The sequence below is a fragment of the Berghia stephanieae genome, chromosome 4, assembly GCF_034508935.2.
Source record: "Berghia stephanieae isolate SIO BIC M18660-M18661 chromosome 4, UCSD_Bste_1.3, whole genome shotgun sequence".
NCBI lineage: Eukaryota > Metazoa > Mollusca > Gastropoda > Nudibranchia > Aeolidiidae > Berghia > Berghia stephanieae.
This window is the reverse complement of record NC_088363.1, coordinates 34,213,128-34,227,158: the sequence shown is the minus strand read 5'-3', so window position 1 is coordinate 34,227,158 and position 14,031 is coordinate 34,213,128. Positions and strand designations below refer to the sequence as shown.

The 14,031-nt window shown below is 39.1% G+C and overlaps 1 protein-coding gene across 4 annotated transcripts in view; it reads right to left on the bottom strand.

Moving 5' to 3' along the window:
- Nucleotides 1-14,031, bottom strand: part of LOC144970466 (uncharacterized) — a 90,819-nt gene that overhangs the window by 40,557 nt on the left and 36,231 nt on the right. The window contains exon 1 of one of the 4 annotated variants that reach the window (XM_078910144.1): nt 12,996-13,118. The exons of the other annotated variants lie outside the window; for them this stretch is intronic. Coding sequence (XP_078766270.1) covers nt 12,996-13,029 — 34 coding nt within the window. The 5' untranslated portion in view covers nt 13,030-13,118. Of the gene's footprint in view, nt 1-12,995; nt 13,119-14,031 lie in introns of those variants that run through there. 4 annotated transcript variants of the gene reach the window in all.

Sequence of the window (14,031 nt, the reverse complement as noted above, 5' to 3'; positions counted from 1 at the left end):
ATTAGCAAGTAAACGATTACAGTTCCAACCTACAACGATCGACAAACGACGTGAAAGAAAACGAAGATCCTTCCTAAAGTCTTAAGAAAGATAATATTCGTTTCTTCCACATCGTTGACTGATCGTTGAAAGCGAGGACTTTATTCGTTAACTTGTTAATGTGTGCGGTTCTGTAGGCTTGTTGTGTGAGTGTGACACTCGAATGACATAAATAACAACAATAGTCACGCGGAATGGGAACTTCAATTCAATCAGATAAATAAATAAAAATGATAATAGATAAAATTCCCTTTATTCATCCCAAAGGGGACATTTTTCTCCCAAGATTGTTAAATGTAACCTAACTGAGCGAACCAAAAGGAACTAAACCCAAGACCACCTATCTGGAATCATGTGTTTTATTCAATGCCATTCTATTAAAATATCAAGGAAGATTATCGCTCTTTTTGCTCTGCTTTTTCATGTCGGATGTTTACTGAAATTTACCCTAAATACGTTGAAGGCAAGAGGCTGTTTTCTGGTGCGGAAAACAACCATATCTTAATTTTAAAACCTTTTAACGAAAATAACAACAAAAGATAAAAATCTTTCTAACGATTAGCATTCAGTTCAGTGCTTGGAGTTGTTTGAAAGTGAGAAATGGAGAAACAGAAACCTGCTTTGTTTATTTTATCATTGTGAGTCCAGAGTTGCTGTTATCGGTGGTTATGGGGATGACGGGGGTGGGTGGGGGGGGGGGGGGGGGGGGGGTGTAGATTGGCATCTAGCTAGTTAGGTGACGTGGCGGGAAGGTTTAACCCTCTCCTTACCAGACATTTTTAGAGTTCATCCGTAAAGTCACATCCACCCGACACAAAAATAGGCCTTTCCTCATCAAACAAAAAAAGTAACACGTGCATTGTATACAGACTGTTGTTCAGCAAAATGATGTCTGCAATACGGTGTTTAGTATTTATAGCTGTAATCAAAGCATTTCTTTACATTTTGTGATATACAAGAGAAATCAGAATGAGAAAACTGTCGGTTGTATCGTAACGAATGTGACGCTTTTCCTACTATGGGTGGTAAGGAGAGGGTTAACGGGAGAGAAAGATAGAGTGAATGAAAGACGAAAGATTGTGCCGATAAAAAAAAGTCGGAGTCGTGGAAAGAAAAGGAGAATGAAAAGCCTAGATAGATAGAAAATATAATTCAAATTAAGGTCATGCTGTGTTTTACAATAGATTATGTCTTTAATATGTAAAATGTGTTTTGGTGTTTATATTCCGTAAATGGGGCAGCAGCAGGGCTCAGCGGTACAGTCTTTGCTTCGTACCCGAATGCGAAATGTACCGAGTTCGAATATCCGCTGCTTTGTTGTGCGGCTATGTGGTCTTGTAGGTTGACACTCGCTTTCGGATCGGAAGGTCCTGGGTTCGAGCCTCGCTCGGAGCATAGTTGAGTTTAAGTGTGCAAATTACTCATATCAATATTTAAAAAATATAGTTTTATAATTTTCAGACGTACGGCTATGTGGTCTAGTGGTATGACACTCGCTTTCGAATCGGAAGGTCCTGGGTTCGAGCCTCGCGCTCGGCGAATAGTTGAGTCCTTGGAAAAGGTTCTTTACTTACATACTCTCACCGTACTCAGGTGTAAAATGAGTACCAGCCGTTAACAGCGTTGTCTTTGTCCGAAAAATTGTAATATCGCCTAACAGGCGTCATGTCCCGTCCTACATGTTAAATGTTGCTGTTGACCAGGGACCCCTTGTAAAGCGCTTTGAGCACGTTTAGTGGATATTGCGCTATATAAAAGCTCAAGCTCAAGTTTTTGGCCTTGAGCAAGTCACCTCGCCCTTGTACTGCGCAGTTGACCCCTGGGTTATATTTTTGTTAATTCAGAAAAGTGAGTGCCTGCGAATCGCATACATACCAGGGTTGCCAATTTGGCAGATTTTCTGCCAAATGTCCTTTTTTGGGGGCAGAATTTGAAGTCGTCTCACAGAAAAAAAAACGGTTTGGCAGTTTGGCAGATATTTGGCAGATTTTATTTTCCACGTTTTCCATGGCAATTTTTATGTAATAGTGAATTTTTTTAAACTTGGGAAATAAGAAAAAAAATTATGACATCGGCCTTTCGAATTTTTTGTTTAATAAACTGATGAGTTTTCAAAGGGGGTACTATAAAGAGTACAGTTTGGCAGATTTTTGTGGTATTTGGCAGATTTTTTATTCCAGTTGGCAGAATGCCTGAAAATAATCTGGCAACCCTGCGACAGCTCATACGGTAGAGTCACGCTGTCACCGGCCAGGCGGAGTTGTCGTACCAGTAAGGTTGCGGGTTCAAACCCCCATCACCGCCGCGAAAAATGTTTTATTCTCTATTGTTTTCTGGCACTTTCCTACTCACTTCATCCCCTGGGTTATTCCAGTCTTCCCTTGGAATAGTCCCTAAAGACAAATCCCCTCCCCCCCCCCCCCCCCCCCCCCCTCCTTCCCCTTATGGGATAAATAGATGGAATTTTATTGGGGTTTTTTTAGTTGTTTTTTTGTTTTTAAATTGTGTTCTAAAAATTAACAGTTAATTTTTAGAACACAAAAAAAAAAACAACTGTGCATAAAACAAGGAGAAAGAAGAAAGCTGCAGGAATAAAGACAGATGTCAAGTAAATTATTGTCTTCTGATTCAAACAAACAATGCATTTTCTGTCGTTCTCTAGAAAAACACGTTAAAATTATGGCCAGGAAACTCGTATTTCAAATTAAATTGATTGATTAAAATTACCCTGAAGTTGGCAAAACTTGCAAACCTGGGACTTCGTTAATACACACACACACACGCATATATATATATATATATATATATATATATATATATATATATATATATATATATATATCATTTAATACAAGTACAATGATCAGAAAGTTTAGAAAAATGAAAAATAATAATAGTTCTTAAGAACAATAAATTTGATATGGAACAGTACATTTGATTCTATCAGTTGCCTTTGGTGAGTATTTAATTCGTTAAGCAAAGATTATGTTCTTAGTTGATACAATTTTGTATACAAAAGAGCATAATTACAAAGAAGGATCATAGGTAGAAAACAAATTATTATGTCATAATTGTTTGATTTATCAAAATATTTAGGCTTCGTGGCACAGTGATGCGTTAGTTATATTCATCAATTCGTTATAATCGTGTCCGCTATAAATGTGCGCTATTGTAATATTTTCAACGCGGATTTTCCGTACTTGTAAGTAAGAGAAATGCTAATAATAGTTTACAGGTTTCAAAATTGAGGATTCGATGTCTGACCAGGAAATTTTAAAAAAAAGCTCAAACAATTTAGTTTTTCGCCAACACCGGCTACGCCCAATCCCACTTCTAATTTCAAACACTTTTTGGCCCGCCCTACAAGCAAATATTCACAGGTCGAATGACCGAACGCAATTATTATTGGGGTTTTTTTTAGCGTTGTTAAAATCAGACCTGCCTACTAAATATCCACTAAATGTGCTCAAAGCGCTTTACAAGGGGTCCCTGGTCAACAGCAACATTTAACATGTAGGACGGGACATGACGCCTGTTAGGCGATATTACAAAAGTTTCGGACAAAGACAACGCTGTTAACGGCCATATACTCATTTTACACCTGAGTACGGTGAGAGAATGTGTCTAAAGAGCCTTTTCCAAGGACTCAACTATGCGCCGAGCGCAAGGCTCGAATTCAAGACCTTCCGATCCGAAAGCGAGTGTCATACCACTAGACCACATAGCCGCATTGACCATATTTATTTGACCAACGAGTTTTCCGGCCAAAATGTAAATACGTGTTTTTCCAGGGTAGGGCAGTGAACTGGTTAAATATTGCCACATTGCTGACACGAGTGGAAACAGCGGCAATGATTCTTACAATTTATCTGTTATCAAGTCTTGAACAAAGTCAGAGACTGCTACTGAAAGGGCTGTCAAGTTTATGTATGTTGGCTTGATAAAGTCAATAGCGGTGACATGACTGTAGTAGAATCAGAGAATAGTCAACATTCTGGGCAGTCGCTGGCATGAACACGATATCAAGGAATATGGGCGTTCCTGTGTCCACCCAAAAACACAGTGAATGAGTAACTTATTCCGTTGAAATCTGTAAGAAAATGTTTTGCGATAAACCAGCACCCTGTCTAAGGGTGACTTGGAATTTTGTTTCTGTCCATTTTGTTCTACAGTGACCTCTATGATTATTAAAATAAGAATATTATTGTGTCTAGTGCTACATGGTGTGTTACTGTTGGCCAGGGAACACTAAGAAAGCGCTTTTGAGTACGTTTAGTAGGTATTGCGCTATATAAATGCCCATTTTTGTGATTATGTTTAATATTATACGAAGACAGACGGGACTAAAATTTCAATGAAAAACTCGAGTAAGCGTCAACATTTAAATACTTATGTGTTCTGCTAACCAGTGACGGTACCAGTACAATTGAGATTAAGGCAAGAATAGGAATGTCAACAGCAACACTAATGGAAAAGTCCAACCATTGCCAAATAAAAATTAAACTGTACAAATCACTGGTGATTTCCATCTTATTATACGGCTGCGAGTCATGGACATTAACTTCGGAGTTAGAGCGCAGAATGTCTGCTTTTGAGATGAAAAGTTATCGAAAACTACTGCGGGTGCCGTATACAGAACACAGAACCAATAAAGAAGTACTGGAAGAAGTGCAAGATTGTGCAGGATGACAGGAATCCCTCATGACCACAATTATTAGAAGAAGGAAACTGTCATGGTTTTTTGTTGTTTTTTTTTTTTTTTGTGTTTTTTTTTTTTTTGTGTGTGTGTGTGTGTTTTTTTGTTGTTTATTTTTTTTTTTTTTATTGGCTAAACACAAAGCATCAATAATAGAGATGAAGATCTGCAGATTTAAGTTAGAAATAGCCATGAGTGGGAGTCGCTGATAAACAATCACACTGAAATCACTACTACACGTCTGAGAGGATAAGAACAACTACCTTGATATTATAGTATGCGCTTGGCTAAGAAGCTTCACATCATTGCCATCCGGAAGTATCACGGACTTACACACAAAGTTATGTGTTACCTTGAATGTTTTTAGATAGTTCGAAGATGACGTCACTCAGGTCTTTGTTATTGTTTTTTGCCATCCGCTTTTATGAGTAATGTTCACTGAACTGTATTAACCCGACTATAAACGTTCATGGATACACACAGTTTTGTGTGTTGGTCCGTTATACTTCCGGATGGCAATGTTATGAGCTTCTTAGCCAAGTGCATACTATCTATAGTCTGGTGATACAGTTTAGTGATAATTACTCATAAACGCGGATGGCAAAATACAAAAACAAAGACCCGACAGACGTCAATTTCATTCTATCTATATAATATTTATATATTACTGCTCTTTAAGTTAATGTAGTAGAATGGGGGAGGAAAGAAAATGCCTGCATTCGCTGTCATGTTGATGATAATAATATATTTACAGATAGATCGAAGTTGACGTCATTCTGGCCTTTGTTATTGTTTTTTGTTGTTTTTTTTTTTGTTTTTTTTTTTGCCATCCGCGTCAATGAGTATAATTCTCACTAAACGTTATTAACCAGACTATAAACGTTCAAGGTTGCACATAGTTTTGTGTTGGTCTGATATACTTCCGGATGGCAATGTTATGAGCTTCTTAGCCAAGCGCACACTATCTATCTATAAATAGAATGAAGATGACATCACTCAAGCCTTTGTTATTGTATTTTGCCATCCTCGTTTGTGAGTGATTCTCACTAAACTGTATAGATAGTATGCGCTTGGCTAAGAAGCTCATAACATTGCCATCCGGAAGTATAACGGACCAACACACAAAACTGTGTGTATCCATGAACTTTTATAGTCAGGTTAATACAGTTCAGTGAGCATCACTCATAAACGCGGATGGCAAAAAACAATAACAAAGTCCTGAGTGACGTCATCTTCGAACTATCTATAGATAGTTTGAAGATTACGTCACTCAGGCCTTTGTTATTGTTTTTGCCATCCGCGTTTGTGAGTTGTTCTCACTAAACTGTATTAACCAGACTATAAAAGTTCATGGTTACACAGAGTTTGTGTGTTGGTCCGTTATAGATAGAATGCGATAGGCCAAGGAGTTCACAACATTGCCATCCGGAAGTATAACGGACCAACACACAAACTCTGTGTAACCATGAACTTTTATAGTCTGGTTAATACAGTTTAGTGAGAACAACTCACAAACGCGGATGGCAAAAACAATAACAAAGGCCTGAGTGACGTCATCTGCATACTATCTATACTTCCGGATGGCAATGTTGTGAACTCCTTGGCCAAGCGCATTCTATCTATTAACCAGACTATAAAAGTTCATGGTTACACATAGTTTTGTGTGTTGGTCCGTTATACTTCCGGATGGCAATGTTTTGAGCTTCTTAGCCAAGCGCACACTATCTATAGATAGTATGCAGATGACGTCACTCAGGCCTTTGTTATTGTTTTTGCCATCCGCGTTTGTGAGTTGTTCTCACTAAACTGTATTAACCAGACTATAAAAGTCCATGGTTACACAGAGTTTATGTGTTGGTCCGTTATACTTCCGGATGGCAATGTTGTGAACTCCTTGGCCAAGCGCATTCTATCTATAGATAGAATGAAGATGACATCATCAAGCCTTTGTTATTGTCTTTTGTGAGTGATTCTCACTAAACTGTATTAACCTGCTATAAAAGTTCATGGTTACACATAGTTTTGTGTGTTGGTCCGTTATGCTTCCGGATGGCAATGTTTTGAGCTTCTTAGCCAAGCGCCTACTATCTATAGGGTGTGACTGCGTGAGATGAATGATCATCGGGTGAGGGCGAGAGAGTGTCATGTTGACGGTTGAAAGAGACAGGAACAGAGTAAACAGAGGGGGAAGAGTGGGGGGGGGGGGGGGGGGGGAGGTGGATGGACTGGGTGAGGGAGAGAAGGTAGTAGAGAGGGGAGAGTGAGTGGAAATAAGGAGAGAAGAAGAGAGATTAGAAAGAGATAGATGGAGTCGGGGATAAGAAACGAAAGAAAATTCAGATTTCAGAAAAGAGTGTTAATTGTAGAAAAATGTTTTTTGAGTAAAAGAGAAGGGGCACACACACACACACACACACACACACACACACAGAGAGAGAGAGAGAGAGAGAGAGAGAGAGAGAGAGAGACATACACATACATACAGAGAGAGAGAGAGAGAGAGAGAGAGAGAGAGAGAGAGAATTGTTATAGCAGATAAGAAGAGGTATAGATAGATCGAAGTTGACGTCACTCGGGTCTTTGTTATTGGGTTGTTTTTTTTGCCATCCGCGTTAATGAGTAATGTTCACTAGACCGTATTAACCAGACTAAAACGTTTAAGGTTACACATATTTTGTGTGTTGGTCCGTTATACTTTCGGATGGCAATGTTATGAGCTTCTTAGCCAAGCGCATACTATCTAAAGATGGAGGATGGAGATAAATATATCAAATATTGAGAAAAAGGGTCAATGTGGTGTTTGTGTAAAATTAGCAGAATGAAAGACAGGGGTGGTCGGTGGCATTAAAGAAATTGTAAGAAAGGAAGAAAGAAATTGAGCTTTTATATAGCGCAATATCCACTAAACATGCTCAAAGCGCTTTAGTAGCAAGGGGTCCTTGGCCAACAGCAACATTTAACATTTAGGACGGGACATGACGCCTGTTAGGCGCTATTACATTATTTTTCGGCCAGGTACTCATTTTACACCTGATTAAGGTGAGAGAATGTGAGTAAAGATCCTTCTCCAAGGACTCAACTATGCACCGAGCGAACCCAGGACCTACCGATCCGAAAGCGAGTGTCATACCACAAGACCACTTAGCCACCAGGGGGAGTGGGGGAGAAAGCGAGGAATGATGAACTACAGGCAAACTAAAGTCTCACCGGGGGGGGGGGGGGGGGGGGGGGCTTCAAAAATAAAATAGAGGATTAAAAAGGAGAGACCGGGTGTAAGAGAAATAAGCTTCTATTTTTCTCAGGCTAAGAATACGCTTCAACAGTCATGACGTCACCTCCCTCGTAATGACGCATGGTAACTTAGTAACCGGATCTAAACTATCGGAACAATGGCGGACTCCATTATGAAATATTTCTCCGACGAGCATAAAAGCGTATCCAGAGGAGAAAAACATTATAAATCTGATCATGTTTTGACTTTTATACATTCTGATCACATGACATATGAAAAGTTCTAGCCAGCATGAAGAATAAAAAGTACTGATGTTCTTTGTTTAGAAACACGATGGCCACCGTTGCTGGGCGACGTGACATCAGACTATTGAATCCAATTATTTTTTTAAAATAACTATGCTAAGAGGATGAGATCACAGAACACAAATTTTGTTTAAAGATGTAGATGTATCCAGTCAAACAACGAAATGGGAATTTAAACCATAAACACTGAAGACATAGAAACATTTTACTATAGCGAACTGTATCAAAACGGAAGTATTGTCAAAGCTTTGAGTGCACTGAGATTAAAACTTTTATGATCCATCTCATTGTAAATCTATAGCACTTAATCAATTGGATTCAATAGTCTGATGTCACGTCGCCCAGCAATGGCGAGAGCGTGGTTCTAAACAAAGAAAATCGGTACTTTTTATTCTTCATGCTGGCTATAACTGTGAAGTGACGTCATGACTGTTGAAGCCAATGAACTGCCGTACTTTAGAAATACTACGTATTTAAAAATCTGGCCAGAAAACTCATCCTTCAAATATCGATCGATTTAAATGGTCCTCATATTGGCAAATACTCTATACTCTCAAACCTGGAACTTAAACGAGGACTTCACGAAGTCCCGGGTTTGAAATTTTTGCCAAGATAAAGGTCATATCATTTAAATCGCTCGATATTTGAAGAACGGGTTTTCTGGCCAAATTTTTAATACGTAGTTTTTTTTTTCAGAGTATGCAGACCTGCCTACTGTTACGAAACACTCGTAGAGTTACGAAATTTTGGCTCCATTTTCAGAAGTCGGGCCTCTCTAAGTCATGAAATCTTATTGGAAATGAACGTTGATGCCAGACAACATAATTTTAAGGATTCTACAATGTTATTTAATCCGTATGAGGGTAAATTGTGTGTATTTTATTTAAACACATACAATCAATACACAAATGCCATGTTTACCGACTTGACATTGAACACCCAAATACGGAAGGATCCCCAAAGTGTCATATCTCTGTGAGGCTATGTGGTCTAGTGGTATGACACTCGCTTTCGGATCGGAAGGTCCTGGGTTCGAGCCTCGCGCTCGGCGCATAGTCGAGTCCTTGGAAAGGGCTCTTTACTCACATTCTCTCGCCGTACTCAGGTGTAAAATGAGTACCTGGCCGTTAACAGCGTTGTCTTTGTCCAAAAAAGTGTAATATCGCCTAACAGGCGTCGTGTCCCGTCCTACATGTTAAATGTTGTTGTTGACCAGGGACCCATTGTAAAGCCCTATGAGCACGTTTAGTGGATATTGCACTATATAAAAGCTCAATTTTTTTTATTTTTTTTTTAATTGTTGAATTTTCAATTCAAATAGAGCGACTACAATATCTATCTCCCAACAATTTCGAATTTTTAGATTTTCAAATAGTCCGGTCTGGTGGATGTACGGTTTCGTTGTGAACCGGTTAATATCAACATGATGTGTTGTCTCTGTCAGTCTTATGTGTGAATCTGTTCATCGTGTTGTCAGAGAGTTGATAAAGAACTGAACAAGTGTGTATGAAAGGTGTCAGACAAAGCAAGAAAGAAAAATACAAGAAAAAAAAAATTCCAAAAAATCAGTCGACCTCAACTGGGGATCGAACCTCAGACCTTCTGATTATCGGCGGTAATCAGAAGATCTGAGGTTCGATCCCCAGTCGAGGTCGACTGATACTTTGTGATGTTGTTTTTTTTCTTGTATTTTTCTTTCTTGCTTTGTCTGGCACCTTACATACACACTTGTTCAATTTTTTTATCTTACACCGGTGCCTGCTCCTTAATTTCTTACTTTTTTTTTAGAGAGAGGTGACGTTTATAATGAATTAATGCATTAATTTACTGAAACAGAAATGCATTAAAGAACCGCTTTGTCGATGGGGGCTTATAATATCTGACATGCTAATGGGAGACGGTGTTGTTGTCAAGTGTAGGTCAGAGATCTGTTTATACACACACACACACACACACACACAAACACAAATATACATATACACACACATACATACATACACATTCATATATACAAACACACATACTTTAATTATGTTAGCTTTCCCACGGTTTTGCATACTCAATATTTTTCACAACGCGTTATTCATTACAAACTTTAATATCAGCCTGGCTCAGCGGTACGGTCTTTGCTTCGTGCTCAAAAAGTGCCCAGTTCGATCACCCGCCGCGATGTGTCGCCTCAATTGAGCAAGTCACATCACCCTAGCTCACATCGCGGCGCTGCACTGCGGCTGACGCCTGAGTAATTCCAGTCTTCCCTTGGAATAGACCCTAAAGACAAATTTCCCCATGGGGGTGAATAAAGGGATTTTTTAAAAAATGTTTATAGGATGTCCCGGTAGCTCAGTTGATAGAGGACTTGCAATCACACCCAAAGGGACCAAAATCGTTCCTAGGTGAATTCGATTTTATTTTTCTTCTGACCCCCCCCCCCCAACCAGCATTGATTGGGCAGCTGGGTCTGTTAAATTTGGTGGAAAGTACATTATGATAGACTAACGTCTTATCCAAAGGGTAGAAAGCAATTGCTAGTGTCTGTTTCACGTTATAGAAACCAAGATAAACCCCGGCTCCATGGATCGTATGACTGAAGGACTGACTACCTTTTCTTCAAGTGGCTCAGACGTAAGGTCTTTGCTTCGTATCTGAAAGGTACCGAGTTCGAATAACCGGTACGTCGTGTGGCCTTGAGCAAGTCACTTCGACCTAGCTCAGTTTGCAGCGCTGCACTGCGGCTGACGCCTGGGTTATTCCAGATTGTTGATGTCATGTACTGTCTGTCATAAGTGAGATTTGGTCGCTTTAATCATATATATATATATATATATATATATATATATATATATATATATATATATATTATATATACATCATATATATATGTATATATATGTATATATATAATATATATATATATTATATAATATATATATATATATATATATATATATATTATATTTTATATGTATTTTATAAAACTTCTGGAAATATTTGTGGTTTTGGGATAAATCGTGATTTTAGTTCATGCGACAACAGTATAGAGCAGAAAAAATAGAATAATAGATCATTTATATAGAGCAGTATCCACTAAACATGCTCAAAGAGCTTTACAAAGGGTCTCTAGCCAACAGCAACACTTAACATGGAGGACGGGATATGACGCCTGTTAGGCGATATTAAATTTTTTTTCCGACTGGGACAACGCTGTTGACGGCCAGGTACTCGTTTTATACCTGAGTACGATGAGAGAAAGTGAGTAAAGAGCCTTTTCCTAGGGCTCAACTATGCGCCGAGCGAGGCTCGAACCCGGAACCTTCCTGTCCGAAAGCGAGTGTCATACCCTTGTCCTAGACCACATAACCGCACGTATAGTATATAAAACCCTTCATTACCATGCACTGATAGTTATGATAAATAATAATTGAGCATTTATATAGCGCAATATCCACTTAACGTGCTCAATGCGCTTTACAAGGGGTCCCTGGTCAAAGCAACATTTAACATGTAGGACGAGACATGACGCCTGTTAGGCGATATTACAATTTTTCGGACAAAGACAACGCTGTTAACGGCCAGGTACTCATTTTACACATGAGTACGGTGAGAGAATGTGAGTAAAGAGTCTTCTCCAAGGACTCAACTATGCGCCGAGCGAGGCTCGAACCCAGGACCTTCCGATCCGAAAGCGAGTGTCATACCACTAGACCACATAGCCGCACATGATAGTATGTGAAAACGTGTGACTTGCCATACTACGTGAAATCAATGACGATTGAGTCGATGCATTAACTCACTCAATCCTAGAGACTTTTGCTGTTGTTCAAAATTGGAAAATGCGGCTTTGTGCGGCTATGTGGTCTAGTGGTATGACACTCGCTTTCGGATCGGAAGGTCCTGGGTTCGAGCCTCGCGCTCGGCGCATAATTGAGTCCTTGGAAAAGGCTCTTTACTCACATTCTCTCACCGTAATCAGGTGTAAAATGAGTACCTGGCCGTTAACAGCGTTGTCTTTGTCCGAAAAATTGTAATATCGCCTAACAGGCGTCATGTCCCGTCCTACATGTTAAATGTTGCTGTTGACCAAGGACCTCTTGTAAAGCGCTTTGAGCACATTTAGTGGATATTGCGCTATATAAACGTCAATTCTAATATTTGAAATGAGCATACACATAGATAGTTTTATCCAACTATCAATAACATGCTAAAACTAAAAAGATTAGCTTTGATACTACGCCTATAATAATTTGTCTCAGATATAGTCGGTGTTAGGGTTAAGTGAGTTAATTAGAAAAAAGAGAGAAGAAGAAAAAAAAACATATTTGCTTAAAACGACCCTTTTGCGTATTCGGAAACCTATTAATTCTAAAACATAAATATAATTATAATTCCCTTTATTCATCCCATAGGGGAAATTTGTCTCTAGGGTCTATTCCAAGGGAATTCTGGAATAATCCAGGCGTCAGCCGCAGTGCAGCGCCGCAAATTGAGCTAGGGCGAGGTGACTTGCTCAAGGCCACACAGCGCAGCGGCGGGTGACCGAACTCAGTACCTTTCGGATACGAATCAAAGACCGTACCGGTGAGTTACCCGCTGAACAAAAGAAAGAAGAACAAAAAAAAAAACAACCAACAAAATATTATAGTTTGTGGATTAAGTCCTTCTTCACCAAACAACATAAATAATAGCCAAGCGGTAAAAGTAAAATACACTCATACATACATACCCTTTGTAGACGAGCGATCACCAGTTGGCTGCATTTTTGAAACAGAATAAAAACTATAATATTATTATAGCGTTCCACGTTAAGAAAAGAAATTAATTCTCTTGCTCTCTCGGTCCTCTCCCCAACAACATTTTCAGAAAATTTGACGCTAAGATTATTTTTTAAAGTTTTGTATCTCACAGGGAATCGGCGACTGGCGTAAATGACATTTACAGTCAAATCTTGTTATCCCGCCCCCTACAACTCCACGCGATACGCGTCAAATTTAAGATATCATTTTTTTAACTGGAAAATTTATATAGTGAAATAACCATTAAACGTACGTAAAGCGCTTTACGAGGGATCCCTAGGAACCAACGCAACACTAAACATGGAGGACGAGACATATGGCGCCTGCTTGGCGATATTACAATTTTCTTTGGACAGAGACGCTATGAACAGTCAGGTACTCATTTTACACCTCAGTGCGGTGAGATAAAGTGAGTGAAGAGCCTTTTCCAGGAACTCAACTATGCGCCAATCGGGACTCGAACCCAGGACCTTCCGATTCGAAGGCGAGTGCCATACTACTTGACCACATAGCCGCATTTTTTGTGATATTGAAGCTCATAGCCACTTCCAGCCGGATAAAACGTAGCAACACACAAAGCCACGTGATACCCTTAAGGTTTATAGTCTGATTTATACAATTTAATGAGAACTTATAAATGGATGGCTAAAAACATTAGACAAGGCCTGAGTGACGTCCATTTTGTTCCATCAATAGTCCGATTGATACATTTTAGTGAGAACTACTCATAAAAATGACTGGCTAAACACAATAACAAAAAGCTGATTGACGTCAATTTCGTTCCATCAATAGTCCGATTGATACAGTTTAGTGAGAACTACTCATAAAAATGGCTGGCTAAACACAATAACAAAGATCTGAGTGACGTCAATTTCGTTCCACCAATAGTCCGATTGATACAGTTTAGTGAGAACTACTCATAAAAATGGCTGGCTAAACACAATAACAAAGAGCTGAGTGACGTCA